This window comes from Rhinocladiella mackenziei (assembly GCF_000835555.1).
Source record: "Rhinocladiella mackenziei CBS 650.93 unplaced genomic scaffold supercont1.4, whole genome shotgun sequence".
NCBI classification, from domain to species: domain Eukaryota; kingdom Fungi; phylum Ascomycota; class Eurotiomycetes; order Chaetothyriales; family Herpotrichiellaceae; genus Rhinocladiella; species Rhinocladiella mackenziei.
This window is the reverse complement of record NW_013550601.1, coordinates 2,453,395-2,468,567: the sequence shown is the minus strand read 5'-3', so window position 1 is coordinate 2,468,567 and position 15,173 is coordinate 2,453,395. Positions and strand designations below refer to the sequence as shown.

The following is a 15,173-nucleotide window of genomic DNA, read 5'->3' as shown; positions in this document are numbered from 1 at the left end:
AGCCCCACTGCCGATAGCAATGCATACTTCCCCGTGCGTAGCGCCATCACGGTTGAGAGCGGGCCAGATGGATAATAATATCTAAATTGTGATTCGTAGCCCCCCTTCCTCGATCTCTAGGACCTAGTTCTCTGCGAAGTGGTTGCATATGAATCAAATATTTTTGGATTTCAGACCTGCATTCACATCCCTACTTCAGAGAGGGGGGAGACAGTTCGAAAGTGTGAGCGGTGATGGATTTCGCCAATATCACATCATTCCTGGGAGGGATAAAGGATTCTTGCAACAAAGAATTGAGATAAGAATTGCCGCATGAAGAGACGGCATGGCGGCAGAGGTTCGGTCAACATAGAGAATGAGGAAATGGTGGAAGAGAAACTCGGAGGGGATAGTCTCCGAGGAAAGCAGAGCATCAAACATTAAAAAGACATGGCACGAGAACCCATAACTTAGCCTAAATCCAGACCCAAATACGTATAGAGAGGAGAGGAAAGAAACAAGGTCATCCAGTCTAGAGCTCGAGAATAATCTTCGACATCACCACTAGGATCTTGGAAGATTCCGGAACTCCTGAACAGGGAAAATGCCCCAAATGTGGACCAGTCACAGCAACCTCGACCTCGTCCAAGGACCACTCGGCATCAACGTCAATGTCAGTATCAATTTCGGCTTCGCATGATCGTCATTAACGCTCCTTCGAACGCTATGAATCAGTAGTGACATGCCGGAATTTCCTCGACCTCCTGGAAAGCCATGGAACCATTGAGAGCAAAGGCCGGAGGGAGTGTCCTGAAAAATCGTGAGGTCATGGTGAGTCTATAGGTGTGACCATTGTCGAAGGCGTAGAACTGGACTGAAATGGGTAGGCTCCACTTCGTAACATCACTTTGCCACCAGAAGATTGCGCCCAAGTATTGTATGCCGCAGATGTCCACGACAAGGATTCGGAAAGAGCCTTGGAGGACGTGCAGGATGGTGCGGGCTTCCTGATTGCCAGATTTCCTCTGTCGCTCGGCCAATCTGTACAACATCCTGCCAAGGCCTCTGTATTCTGCCTCGTATTGGGATGCTTGGATTGCTGCGATGAGCCTCCACGTCGCGAAGTAGTAGAAAGCGGTGTCGAAACGATAAGTAACGCGGACCCATTCTCCCCATATCTGGTGGACGATTTCAGAAGGGAGTTGAACAAAGGGAGCTGGTCTCCCGCGTCTTGAGAAGGTCACGAATGCATTCCCAATGTGATCTGACTGGACGGTTTCCGTAGGTTGTGGTAGCAGTGGGCCTGGAAGCTGAGACCAAGATGCTTGATCGTCGTCAGACGGGGCAATGGCCAACTGAATTGCGCCATCCTCGGCAGGAGATGTGATTGCCAATGTCGCAAAGTCCAAATGAGGAGTTGACCGCGGCCTGTTCAATGGGCGGGGGCGTCGTGGTGTGCAACTCCTGTGCCCGTGCCTGGGATTTTCAAGAGTCTCGCCGGAAACGAGCTCTAGCTTTCTTGTTTGGTGTTGGAGGAACTGATTATCCAAGAAAAGGCCAAAGTTGACAACGTAATCCCAGTCCTCTGCAGCCCTCTGCCAGCCTTCAAAACCTGGAACTTGGAAGGTAGCTCGAGTCATGGTCCCATGACTTGCTGTTGAGGCCTAAGGGCTTTCTAGACCACTTGCTTGGGTGTTGCTCGAGGGGTCGGCTCATGTATTTGTTTGGATATTCATTTGAGGACTTGCTCGAAGGTTTGCCTGGAGACGGGATACAATCACTCTTGCCAACGGAGGATGGATGAAGAAAGGATGTGGGAGATCGAAGGCTCACTGTTGTAGAGTGTAGTTTGCTGGTCCTGGAGAATTCCCTCGTCATAAAGGAGGCCAGTTCAAACCACCAAACTCTCCTTTTCTTCTCCCTTCTCTCCCCCTGGCAATTCCAGCGGGCCACCACTTCTTGTCCATGTTGTCCCGGTCTCAGCGGAAACTTAACGATGTGCATGGGAAAAAAAGGAGAGGTTGGCCCGACATTGATCATGCCACGTTCGTCCATAAGCTAGGTAGATTGCGGTTTGTTAGGCATGCGTCCGGAATACGAGATGGGTGTGGGATCAAAAGAAAAAAACAAGACGAGTTTGTCCTAAGTGGGAACGGACGCCCAGTCTTCCATATCAACAGGTTGTGGATGGTCGGTTTGAACATGGTTGACCCAAGGGAGGGGGTGTGATCGTGGGACACTCGCTCTGTCAGAACATCAGCTCTCCCTCGCTTGCAATCCAAATATGCAGCTATCTGGCTCCTCATTGGCATGCTAGTTTCAGAAACCTCGAGGTGCCAGGACGAAAAAGATGTTGGATATACTTGCAGCTTAATTGCAACCCCCGCTGCAGCTGCACGGCTTCAACAGCTGGCAGTCCATGGGTGGTCTGTCTGATGGTCTTTGTGTCTGCGGCCTGCCTCAGACCTCGGCCGTCAGCCAACTGCCCGTCCCGATTGATGGAATTATGGACTTATACCATCCGGGCCGCAGCAATTTGCAGCATCCTCATCCGTCCGCTCACCGCACGGAGGGTTGTAATCGACCAAAACTCCCCTCCTTTTCCCACACAGCAGATGGTCCTTGGATCGAGATGCCAGTGCGAGGGTGCCGGATTTCATTCCCAAGTTTGGCTATCCTGAGGCGCTCTCACGATAGAGGGTGTTGTTATATGTACCGTAATCTGGAAATACATGCCCATCATGGATGAAGATCTCAAAGAAAATACCGAAATGGTCAGGTCGGAAGTATGGGCGTGGGTGCAGGTGTGTACTTGTAGGTGCGGGAGTGGGCGGCTTTTGGATTTTAGGGGCCCTCTGGTTCCGCAGTCCCCAGTCCTCGAAGTCCCCAGGTTTACCTCCAGCCCACGCCGGGCCTCCCCCGTCCTTCAATCCTCTTCCCTTCCCGGCCCCTCCATGTCGCTACCTGACTCTCCTCCATTTTCCACCGTCCATGGTCATCTTCATGCAAATCTGTCATCCAATCTATTGTGAAAATTCCCACGGCCACAAGGGTTGCCGTACACTCATAGCCAGCTGTAGTATCAGTCCCGTAACTGTGGACGGCGGCGATGTTCTTACATAAGATGGTGCTGTGCCACTCTGTCTTAACGCATCCAACGATAAAGGCGGCTCATATAATACAGCATAGGGCTTCGCGAGCCTCATCAAACCTCCGTGCTCAGTGAAACCGAGGAGCAGAACGGGTACATTCGTAGAGCAAGGCATACCCATACTCGACGGCCAAGTGGCTGAAGACAAAGATGAAGAAATCATCCAAAGTCACACTGAAACCGCCGTGAGCGTCTGTTTGTCGGCGTTTGGATTTGTGCGCAAACTTACCTGCCAGCGGCGCTGACGAACCTGAACCCGGTGGCCAGAGTGCTAATCACTAGGTCGATGCATCTTCCCCGGCGACTGTTACGAGTGAGGAAAGATATTGAAAGGAATATCGGACCAGATTTAGGTTTGTTCGGTCGACGACAAGTACAGCTGTTTGATTCACCAGAGGATGCGAAGCTGGCTTGAGCTGTGCGAAGGCCCCTGGAGGAAGCGCGAGATATGATAGATGGAAGAATCCTGATCGCTTCAGGACGATGGGACATAAAGTATTGTCCTGTAGCCATTTCACCGACCACTTTTCTAAAAGCCTCTCACGTCTCAACGAAACCACCTGAGGTCGATCGATACATCTGTTGCATAGATGCCGCTGTCAAAAAGGCACCAGAGAGTTGGCAGTTCGAGCTGACATTCCATGTAGGTGATAGGGTGTCTGGGAGGTCGGCATCGTTTACACAAGGCTCGAGATATTGGCTGAAATCAATGACAGCACCGCCATCTACAGGAACAGGTTTCTCGACGCCTCTGGAAGGTTGGGAAGTTGTAATTTCCAGAGGCGCTCTCCCTGAGCCTCTGGAGACGGTACTCTATCGGCAAAATGAATATCTGAATCACTTGAATGCAAGCCGCAAGCCTCTGTGCGATTGAGGGTGCAGCACCTGAACAAGACTCCTGCAGGTCGTTCGGTCATGTCCCTCGACATGGCTATACTTTGCCGGAAACAAGCTGCCGGATTGGAGGATTTTTGGAATCCAATCGTCCCCAGGTTGACTGTGACCAGGGTGTGCATCTTTCTATTGGCAAACGACGACGTTTCCCGATTTGGAATGACGCTCAGTTTGTGGAAAGGCAGAAAGTTTGATTCAGGCTAAGGCTAATATGAGGACTTTTTCCAAGGCTGAAGCTGTCAAAATTCTCGCGATGACAGGTGTCCCGGGACCACTTACCTCACAGCATCGTTTGCCGGACGGAGTGTCTTGGGGGCCCGGAGAGCACCTGGGAAGCGCAAATTCTCCAGTCGGGAGGAGCAGATCGCAAATCAAATGCTTCTGACAGGTCTATGTTGGAACATATGAGTTGCAGATGAGAAAATGGGGAAGAGGACGATTGACCAGGTTGAACTCCATGGTCTCAACCGAGTTTAGAGAGGCGGAGGCGTTTTGTCATCAGAAGGATACGATGTCGCATTGAATTGGAAATGTGGAATCAAAATGCTAGAAAGCGGCTGCAAGGTGATGAGACCATATCCCAAGATCTCCTGCAATCGAGGACCATGTTCAGATGGACCTATAACTCATTGCAGGCGTAAGGAGAGTATTCTCAGTTGATGATGTGGATACGTATCTCATCCTTGACGAGACACTCCCCACCTCCCGTCACCCTCAATCAGCGCCCTCCTGTACTGGAGAGCACAATACCTTGCCCATTTCGATGCAATCCCCTTTGCTTCTGTGGCTGTCCAGTCTGTCTCTCGCCCTCATAGTTCAGCAAAACAACAGCGAGGTCCTAAAGTGGTATTTACCTTCTCGTTCTCAGTGATTGTTCACCTATCGAGCGAAACACCTCCACATGAGAAGAGCGCTGAACTGTCAGTGTCCTCCCCGAACCGCCCACTGACATGCAGACTGAACGGGCAATAACATTTTGCCATTGGTGATTCAGTGGAGGTGGTAGTGCTAGGGGATCTCTTCTATCACCGTCGACCGAGTCGACTTCATGAGCCCCATCGTCATCCTTGCGTCGTCTTCGAGAGAGCCTCCCAAGGTCGACCCGGCCGACGGGGCGACAGTAAGGAGTAAACCCGAGTTATCGCGTGTATAGAGAGTTTTGGCTTCTATTGCCTATATCGCCGTCGAAATTGCACTTTTCATATCTTGTTCATACAATTTGAAATGCCAACACCCTCCGACACCGCATGCATCCTTATTCTTTTGCTTTCGTCGTAGCAGAGGCAAACCAGAGGATGACTGCTCCTCTCCAGAATAGTCATACATGGTCATACATTTCAGCCATCATAAGGTGTTCGAATATCAAATAAGAGTATCATTTTCGTGTTGGTCATTAATGCCCCTTGTCGCCGCCGTTCCTTGTTACTATTCCTCGCCATGGGCTCTTCATCCTTTGGCGTTGTATTTGTCATTGAAAGCGTTCACGGCTAGACAACGCATCAGTCTTGTCATGTCCTCAGCGTGACACTTGTACTTACCGATAGCAATCTGCCTGTATAGCCAGTTTCTGCTTCCTTCGTCGGTGACAGGAATGAAAGGTCCGTTTGCTCCGCCTTTCAATCCAATGCTCATACCAGTCCTCTCTTTGCTGATTGTTTGCACATCTGTCAATTTGACATCCCATTCCATCCGCAACTTCTTGGTTCGAATCATGAGGATCCGGTCATACGTAATCATGACCATCATGTCGCGGCCCTCAAGCTCCAGATGGGCAATGTAGTCTTCGCTGAAATATTTGCCGTCGTCACACGTCTTCAGCCAAAATTGTCCCAGTGCTTCCCGTTGGGAATAAGGACGGACGATCCCGTCCATGCCGATGAAACGAGTCAAGCGTACACGGTCAAGGCCCTCCGCGTCAAAGACTGTCGTGGTGTTCCGGACGCCTTCGGCCACATTGGATGCGAGATCGAAAGCGCCAATTGCGGGTTTTGTCGCAAGTCCCAGCACACCTTTCCCTACGCCCTTCACGAAACCCAAGGCCCCCTCTCGCTCTGCACCCTCGAGCGGGTGGCGGGCGAGGCCTCCAATACCGCTGGCCATACTGGCGGCAAAGGCGCTGCCTCCGGATGTGACGCCGTAGAGAGCATGTTTGGGTCGGTTCCTGCTCTTGGACATCCGTCTCTGGTCCTGGAACTCCTTGTCCATCGTGGCGGCCGCCAGTCCCTTGGACATGGATCCGGTAAATTTGGCCATGCTGTCACTGAACCCGAAGACGGACTTCTTGACGAAACTGCTCGCTCCTTTGGCGATACCAATTCCCAGTTCCTGCGGTCGGTCTGTCATCACGAGACCCTGGTACGGCTCGTAGAAGATGTCCGCCACGCCGGAACTGACGCTGTTGAACAAGCCCACCGGGTTGCCCAAGAAGTCTGCCGACCCGAGAATGATATGAACTTGGCGGAGGACTTCTTGCGTGTAGTGGCTTTGGATGTTTGCCATCAATGCCGGAACAGATATTCTTGCATTTTCCAACATGAGCGCGTTGAGTTTGATGGGAGCATCGTTGACATTGCCCATGGACATGGTCATCACATTTACAAAGAACATCAACGGGCTGTTCACAAAGGCCTCCTCGGCGTTGATGCGTTCGGTTCTGACAAACGACAGATCCAGTTGAATGGGCTGCAAATGGAGCAGTTCGAAGTAAACATCTTGTCCTTGTTCCTCTCGGGTGGGTTCGGGAACGTCCAAGTCTTCGTCACAGAGCTTCCCTTCCTTCTCTTCTGCCCACGACGCGCCAGGAACTTTCAGGAAGTCCAGCATCGCGAAGATGAAATCCTCGTCGAGCTCTACGGTAATCTGTTGTAGAAGCAGCGTGGCATACTTGACGTAGAGAACACCGTACGAGTCATCTTTGACCCTGGTGACCATGGTGTGGAAGATAGGATGAGCTTCCATTTCTTTTCCCGTCTTTGGTACCACGCTCGGGTACAACAGAATGGGGAAGATGCCGCCATACAGCTGGTTGTCGAACTGTATCCACTTGACTGTCGCGTTCAGCGTCTGGTACAATTTGGAATCTCCGTACTTGAACTCGATCTCACGGAAAGTCAGATACATCAGTTCTTTCAAGTTGCTGTTGACGAGAGATATCCCTATACCACCCAGGCGAAGCTCTGCCTTGAAATTGACCTCGGACTCGATCAACTTGACTTCAAATCCTTGATTGAGACTCGTTTGTGAGGCCGTCGTTTGGCCGGTTTTCTGCCGATACAATGATCTTGACGGTTTGTAGTTGGACAGCACCAGCGTTTGCGTGGGCCCGTCGGCCACGATATTGACATCGATGACTTTCATAGGACCCCCACGTTCATCCGGTGGCAACTTGATGGGTATCAGATTGCCGATTTCCACGAGTTTGACATATCGCTCTCTGCCTCGGGCAGTGAGAACAAGTTCTTTGTTCTTCGACGCAGGGTAATCCCAGGCATATGGCATAATGCTTCGAGGAGGCAGTTTGTATCGGATCGGCTTCCACCCGCTCCCACGGTCTTCTTCTTCATCCTCGGCAATGTTCGGATTCGCCTGGAAGAACAGAAATTCGGTATCGCTTTCGTTTCGCATGGAGAACGGCCAGTGACTGGTCTCGATGCTGAAATGCAAAAACAAAGTCGCATCTTCAAGGATGATTTCCACACGGATCAGCCTTTGTCGTTGACCTTGTTTGGCCAGCTTGACATGCGTCATCCCAACATTAGCGAGGTTGAATGGAGACGACCACTGGTTATTCACTCCAGGGAAGCAGAGGCAGAGCTGTTTCTCTGGACTATGTCGCATGAAATAAATGGGCAGGAGGTCATTGGGTTTCATCCTGAGGACCTCCGATGATCCGGGTTCGCGCAGCTCCACGTCCTCGCCGATCCTGTTCTTCAGCATAAACCGAGGAGCCAACGTGACGACTTTTGTCAAGCTGTATTTTCCCTTGCCCTCTGCCACAGAGACTCCAACATGCAGTTCTGATTTACCGGATGCGGAAGCCAAAACAACTTCATATGAGCTCCCGATGGCGTCAAAGCTCTGCGGCTTGCTCCAAGTCGAGTCTCCAATCTTCAAGAGTGATCGATTCTTGCGATCGTCGGTGGGATAAGAGAACATCATGGGTAAAGCTTTTCCCTTCCCAAAGCCGGTCCGTGCGGCGTGTGATGAGGAAGTTTTGGAGGAGCCCAAAAACGCCTTGCTCTGAACGCTCATTTCAAGTCCGGTTTTGTTCAAGAGTACGTATGGGCTGTAGACGGAGACTCGAAATGCGCCCCCGCTGTCTTTGATGTTCGTATAGTGAAGCTTAAGCCGGAGCTGGGCGTTATACCCATCCTTCAATTGGAGTTGTTTCTCACGTCGAAACTCTTCTTGAGTGTTGATGATGGCAAAATCACTCTGCTTGAAAGGTGTGTCCTCGATGTCGACGCTGAGCAGTAAGAGATGGGAAAGCTCCACGACATGCACGGGACTGACGCCTCCTTTGCGGAGGAAATTGGTCCAATCCTTCTTCGTGTTCTTGTCGTAGATGCGATACTTGAAATCGTAGGGCAGGAGATTCTGGACTTCCACCGGTGCAGAAATTCGTATTCTCATATAAGGATAGATCTTGGTCATCGGATCTTTACTGTCATACGAAGCATGCATTTGGAAGAAGAACGGAGGTGACTCATCCCTGGTCTCCGACTCGCAGGTGATCGTTCGGGTCGATCGTTTCAAGAGATCTTTCCAAAACAATCGCTCGTTTGACCAGCCATATCCAAACCCTTGATCAGGACGCACGACAAGAGAATGAACATATGCGGCTCCGACAGGAGCAGGCTTTCCCTCGCCCGGAGCAATCTTCTCAATCTTCAGCAGGTGGCCCTCTCTTGGACTGTAGACGGCCATCTCAATGGGGATCTGGGTCTTGTTCTCAACCAGGAGTGGCGAGCGGAAGGTAATGTACTTGACGTGATCCGGCCCGAGTTGCACCTCCACCAGCATGCGGTGCTGGACGTTGTCCTTTCTTGGTTTGAGATTGTACAACGTCTCCCCCTCGCGGATGACAGCGATCCGGCTGACGCTATCAAAGCCGCTGTCTTCGAGTTTGACTCCGACCAAGCCCGCGTTTCCTTCTGGGGTGAGATTCTCCCGCATCGACGTTGCGTCTTCAAAGCGCCAGGCATATTCCTCTCCATCACTAAGCCTGGCTGCCGCTGCGGTGTCACTCTTCTCGTCCGCCCATACACTGAGGTCAAATCCCGTGTAGTTGCGGATTCGGTACGGTGCGTCCGCGACCCGCGGCTTTGAGAGGATGTCCTCGTCCGTGGAGAGGACATCAAATGACTTGGATGCAAGAGCAATGGTTGCTGAGGTTATTGTGAGTTCCATCGTCTTGTGGGAGTATACTTCCATCGAGAGAAGGTCAGGATGGAGTTGCTTGGACATATGGAATCCCAACTTCCATGGTTCAATGAGTGGCTCCCAGGCTGACTTGGAGAAATTATAGACGTTGATAAAAGTGTCGAACTTGGTATCCGCCGTCATCGCACCAGACCAGTCTCGGACATCAACGTCGAATTTCTTCACGCTCCAGTCCAGAAGCGGGAGTTCATGTAAGTCTCCAATCAGAATCACTCGGATACCCTCAATTTGTGCAATCAACTCTTCGCGACTCATGACAGCCGATTTCTTGAGAGGTTGTTTGGGCTCGTCCTGGGATATGGGCTTTGATCTCTTCGATCTATTTGCGATTGTTGATGTTTTTCCCGTTGTGGATTTGCGTTTCGTGGAAGAGGCTTTGGGCGAGCCGGTGACCTCCTTCAGCTTCTTCGGGTCTGAATCTTGTTGCACCTCGGCTTGCAGCATGGTAGATGAGGCTTTGCTGACGATCTGCATTGCAAGCAATATATCGCGCAGAGAAAGGCGGAGCACGAGCGGTTCGACACCGATATGAATCGAGGTTATGGATGAATCCTTCCCTTGGCTTCGGTTGTCCATCGACATTTGAATACTGAAATCGTCGAGTATCCGAAGGCGGCTGGTTTCAAATCTGTCCATTCGACACAGAAACATTCCCACTTTTGTAATCTGCAGCGTTGTGGCGTTCTGTTGTGACGCAAGTACTTCTTTGGTGCCGAGAACAATGGCCTCGGTGTTGGAGATTGCCGGATTTGCAATGAGAATGATCTGGGCATCCACAATGTTGATCCGGAATGACAGGTTCATCGAAGAGCTTGTGTCTGATTCCGCATCCACAGTCCTCACTTGACTCGGTTCCTGTCGTTCTATGGGAGTATCCTCGCTTTGATCGGTTAAATCTTCCACCTCCGCGATCGGTGGAGGCTCATTTGACCGTAGAGCTGCATTAGCAAAGGCCTGAAGCGCAAAGATATAATCCAAAGCAACAATAATCCGAGGACTGTCGATCGTGAGTATCACAATCGTGTGTCGGTCTTCCCCACCTGAGATTGAGACGCTGGCCATAAACTGTTGTTGCACATCGCTATTGATTAGTGACATTATCTTTCGGAACTTGTTGGTCTCCTTGGTACGACTGTCACGGATCGTGAAGGAGTGGATAAGAAGTTCTGCTTCCAATGCACCATCGCTGACCATTCTCAATTTGACATTGGTCTCGTTCAAAGAGAATTTTGAGATGCTGGCGGCTTCGAAATTTTCAATAGGCTCATCATCCTCGGCTAAAATGAGCTCCAGACCAATCATTGGGGCTTTGAACGCCAAACTGAGCTTGGTCCATGTCTCGGTGCTCGATCCAAGCTCAGGACCTTGGAATGATGGCCGAGCAGGCTTTTCGGCCACGTCTTTTTCCGACGGTGCTTCTTTAGTTGTTCCTGCGATAGACGTTGGCAGCTCTTCCGCGATTTCGACCTCCGATTCGTCCTCGGTGGCGAACGCTGCTGGTATGGTCTTTGACAGCTCCATCAGAAACTTAAATTGAGCCTGAGATATTCTCAAATTGATAGGGGACATCGAACCATTGATTTCCAGATCTGGCGTCTCAAGTCCGGCTTGATGCTCAAGATATCTGATCTTGAAATCCAAGTCCATCTCATCAATCATCTCCAGTTCCTGGGACGTTCCATCCTCGAAGTGGAATTCGGTTATGAGGCGGATATGTCTTATGCCCGCTGATATCTTGTTCACCAGGAGTCCATCCTTTTGCCCTGGAACTCCGACAAACCGATTTTTGGCGTAGATTTCACCGAGGTACGCGGTGAGGAGGTCGCGGGGCCGATCGTCAACCATGGCCCGGGGAAAGATAAGAATAGGGGTTTTGACAAACACATCGAAATGCATCTTCTGGGCACTTTCCTGGACCTGTGTAGCTTGATTTGCGGCCGCTTGCCTGGCAGCATTGAAAAGAGCCTGCATTTTTCCAAACTTGACACCAAACTCCATGATCTTGCGGAATGGCTCCTCCAGAAAATTGACTTTGATGGACCCGGAGCGCAAGTATATCCTCGAGTCATAGCCGGGATAGTCTTTCCGAGAAGCATCGAAAGTTTGGTATTTAAAATCCGCCAAGTCGTCCCCTTCAATGGCGATGAGCCGGCGCAATGGTGAATTTTCAGGCGCTCCTTGATTGACATCATCAATCAAGGAGAGACTACCCAGTCTTGCTTTGACCTGCATTGTCCCTGCATCGAGGAAGATTCCAACATCGCCAGAATTCAAAGACAATGTGGCCAGTCGAACACCATCATTGTTCAGGATCATGGCAATACTAGTCAGCCGGGCTTTGATCCTAATTTTGTCGGACTGCGGTTTGGCAGGTTGCGCCTCTTCAACCTGAATCTCTAGGTTATTCTCTTCTTTCCTCTGGTCAAGCTGTTCTTGCTGTTGACCTCCTGGGCCTGCAAATGTCATGAGGACGAAATCGAGCAGCGTCAGGAGCGTCCGTCTGGTCACTATAATATTGATGGTTGACACAGACACGTCAAGATTCGTAGCAATTCCTTCATACGTGGATTGAAATTCTGGTGATTCAGGACTGACTTTAACAAATTTGAGGTTGAACAAGTCTTTGCCTTCCTCTGCCTTGAACCCTTTGGAAGAGATGATCTGCTTGAACTCTGGTAGTGGTTCTTCTTCAATATGATCGTCAACTGTCAAAGAGCGGAGGAGCACCTCTACCACCATGTCGGAAGGCCGGAGATAGAAGCCGAAGAAAAAATGCTCCGCGACCAGCTCCACCAGTAATTGATCCGGCTTCTTCCCGTCTGGATCTGCATTATAGAGTGAGGCCTGTAGCTTCCCGACGGTGAAGTTGATCTCGAAGTTTCGTTGATGGATATTTGCCGGAGTTTCCGACTTGCTTCTTTTTGGAACCGGGGCGTCTTCAGAATCCGAATCGTGGTCAATGACGGGCATTTCCTTGGCCCCAAGGAGCTGTACTAATTCCCTCTTCCCCTTTTTGTCATCCACGGGCCTGAGCTCTCCAGCCGGCTCATGCGAGGCGCCGTGTGGCTGTGGCTCGGGGGTGTCAAATTTAGGAATCGCCACTTCCAAGAGCCTCATGAGACTCTTGTACTTCTTGTCCGAGATGGATGCGTGGAGAACAGGCATTGTGCCGGATATCCGGATCTTGGTTATGCCTGGAGCCTTGGGAACGATTGAATTCTCGAGAAGAAATGCCATGTTGATGCGATCAATGATGTGCATGTTTTTGGAATCGTCTTGGTCTTCTAATTGCGCCCTTGTGGCCTCGATGCCGGGTCCAATAAGGACTTGAGTCGAATCGAGCTTCACGTGGAACTTGTCGTACATTAAACCTTCGAGTTGTTTGAAGTCCTCTTCGGTGTATTTTTGTTTTTGTTTGGAATGAATATCCCGCAGGGTCTCCTTGTCGACAAGTTCACTGTTGAGGCTCACATGACCGGCGTCCAGAATCATGCAAAGAGTACTCTCTTCCGTGATGCTCTCCGGGATGATGAATATGGGTGCTTGAATGTCCAGGTTCGCATTGATCGTTTTATGTTCTTCCAGTGCGAATTCCAGGCCTGCTCGAGTTTGTTGACGTATCTCTTCCACTGTAGCTCCGGCAGTCTCCAGCAAAGCACCGATGGATTCCATCTGTCGTTCTGGCGGTTTGAAGAATTTGGCAATCTCGACGACGAACTTCGGGTTGTGAATAAATTCGAGGCTTTTCAGCTTCAACAGGACTTTGGTGTCGGCACTCTCGTCCAGAGGACGGTTTTCGAATATCAAATGGAACAGACTGTCTTCGGTCTCTTGCCTTTCTGTCGCATCCTCGTCAGCTGAACTTTTCTCGTCCAAATCTTCATCGGTGTCGTCGTGGAGCTCGTCTTTGGGTTGTTCCTCCACTCCTTTGACTTTGACGATCTGGGGAAACAAGCTTCCCGCTGTTGTGCCGTCGTAGACTCGGAAACCACCAAGAGCCAGATCAGCCAAGAGTGAATCGGGTCGTTGAAGGGCCTTCGCTCGGAAGTTGTCAAAGACGAGTTTGAGAACCTCATTTCCTTGGCCATGAGGGTCACGTTTCAATGTGAAGCTTCCTGTCCTGAGGCTTGACTCGAGCTGAAGCTTAACGGTCTCTCGAGGCAAATCCACGCTGTCCGCAATGGCCTTCTTCTCATCCCAGTCGATGGCATTGTACAGTTCCTGACGCTGTTCCTCCGTCATGCCTGCTTCGTCATCATTCTGGTCTTCTGCAGGATTGGAGCCCCAAATCCAGGATGACCACGTTTGCTTTTGAGCAGGCTTCTCGACTCTGACGTTCTCTTTTCTGAGCTGGCTGCGGGCAAGGGATCTCCAGAATCGCAGGTCTTCATAGCTCAAGCGATACTCCAAGTCAGCCAGATCTTTCATTTCCAGTTCGGTCAAACTCTCCCTCTTCTTTTTCTTGAACAGGTCAATGTATTTTTGCCGAGTGTCTCTGCGTTCCTTGAAGTAGTCCCAGGTCCATTTTCGATTTCGATCATGAATCTTGTTCAATACGGCAGTCCCGGCAAACTTGAGCCAAGCCCTTGGGTCTTCTTTCGGACTCTTCCCCGGTTGATCTTTTTTGTATTCTTGATGACGGACGAAATAGTGCATGAGGTCAACAAGCATCAAAGCATCGCGATACTGATCTTCGTCGAGAATAAATCCGAGTTCGTGGAAGAGAAGGCGTGCTTTGATCCTCGGTCTGTCAATTTTGCCGGTTTTGTCCATTTCAATTCCTGCTCGACCACTGACCGGTTTCAGGAGATACTGTGAATTGCCCGTGTCTTCGATTCCTTCTCTGAATCGTCTTATCATCTCATCCTTGTCGGTTTCTTGCGCTTCTGCACCGACATCGCCGCCCTTCCCCGGTCCGAAGAGATCTGCGTCACTGTTCCAATAGAGCGCTAACGAGTTCAGAACGGCAAGTTTGTGAGTGGTGCCAGAGGTAGATTGGATGAAAGTGGGGTGCCACTCGGAATCAGTACTGACGGCACTCATCTCCTTCAAGGTCAGTCCCACGGCGAAGGGATGGCCAGGGGTGGCTATTGAATCTTCGTACCGAATGTGGACATTCCTGATGCTGACTTGGAGGTTGTCGACAATCGCCGTAACCAGGCTTTGGGTGAAACTTTGATTTTTCTGCTGCTCCTCCGGACTCATGCTCTCGGTGTTTCGCTCTTTCAGTAATTCAGCGCTCTCAAGCTTCTCAAGCTTAACCGCTACCGCACGCCGCTCTTCCTCTTCGGGATCATAGTCGACTTCCTCCTTCGGTGCCGAGAGTAGGAACACGTCTTCGATGTCGATTCTGACAGGTTTCCCCCTCAGATTGGACCATGGTATTGATAAGGTGAGCTCACCCAGGCGGCCTTCCACGACGTTGAGGGGCAAATGTAACTGATCAAGAGCCTCTCGTCTGAGTTCAAGATTTCTCAATTTGACATCTCCAGACCAAATACCGACATTGAGCTGTTTAGGGTCGAAGTTCTTGACATACATGCCCAAGAACCGATTGAGAAGGTTGGCAGCCAAACTTTCCAACATTTTGTCTTTAAATTTGGCCTTCACCCAGGCCGGGTCGAATCCTGAAACCGTCGCAATGAATACAACATAAGGAAAGGATCAGTCGATCACGTCGGGGACGCAACGACAGTCAGGCCGTGAC

The 15,173-nt window shown here is 50.6% G+C and overlaps 2 protein-coding genes across 2 annotated transcripts; both read right to left on the bottom strand.

Moving 5' to 3' along the window:
* Window positions 1-710: 710 nt before the first annotated feature.
* Window positions 711-1,619, bottom strand: Z518_06027 (uncharacterized protein; the record flags this gene model as incomplete). The annotated part of the gene is made up of 1 exon (XM_013416837.1): window positions 711-1,619. The coding sequence occupies one exon, from the start codon at window positions 1,617-1,619 to the stop codon at window positions 711-713; it is 909 nt and encodes a 302-aa protein (XP_013272291.1).
* Window positions 1,620-5,470: 3,851 nt separating this feature from the next.
* Z518_06026 (uncharacterized protein) lies at window positions 5,471-15,052 on the bottom strand (the record flags this gene model as incomplete). Its single annotated transcript, XM_013416836.1, has 2 exons — window positions 5,471-5,511; window positions 5,563-15,052. The coding sequence occupies 2 exons, from the start codon at window positions 15,050-15,052 to the stop codon at window positions 5,471-5,473; spliced, it is 9,531 nt and encodes a 3,176-aa protein (XP_013272290.1).
* Between the last annotated feature and the right edge of the window lie 121 nt (window positions 15,053-15,173).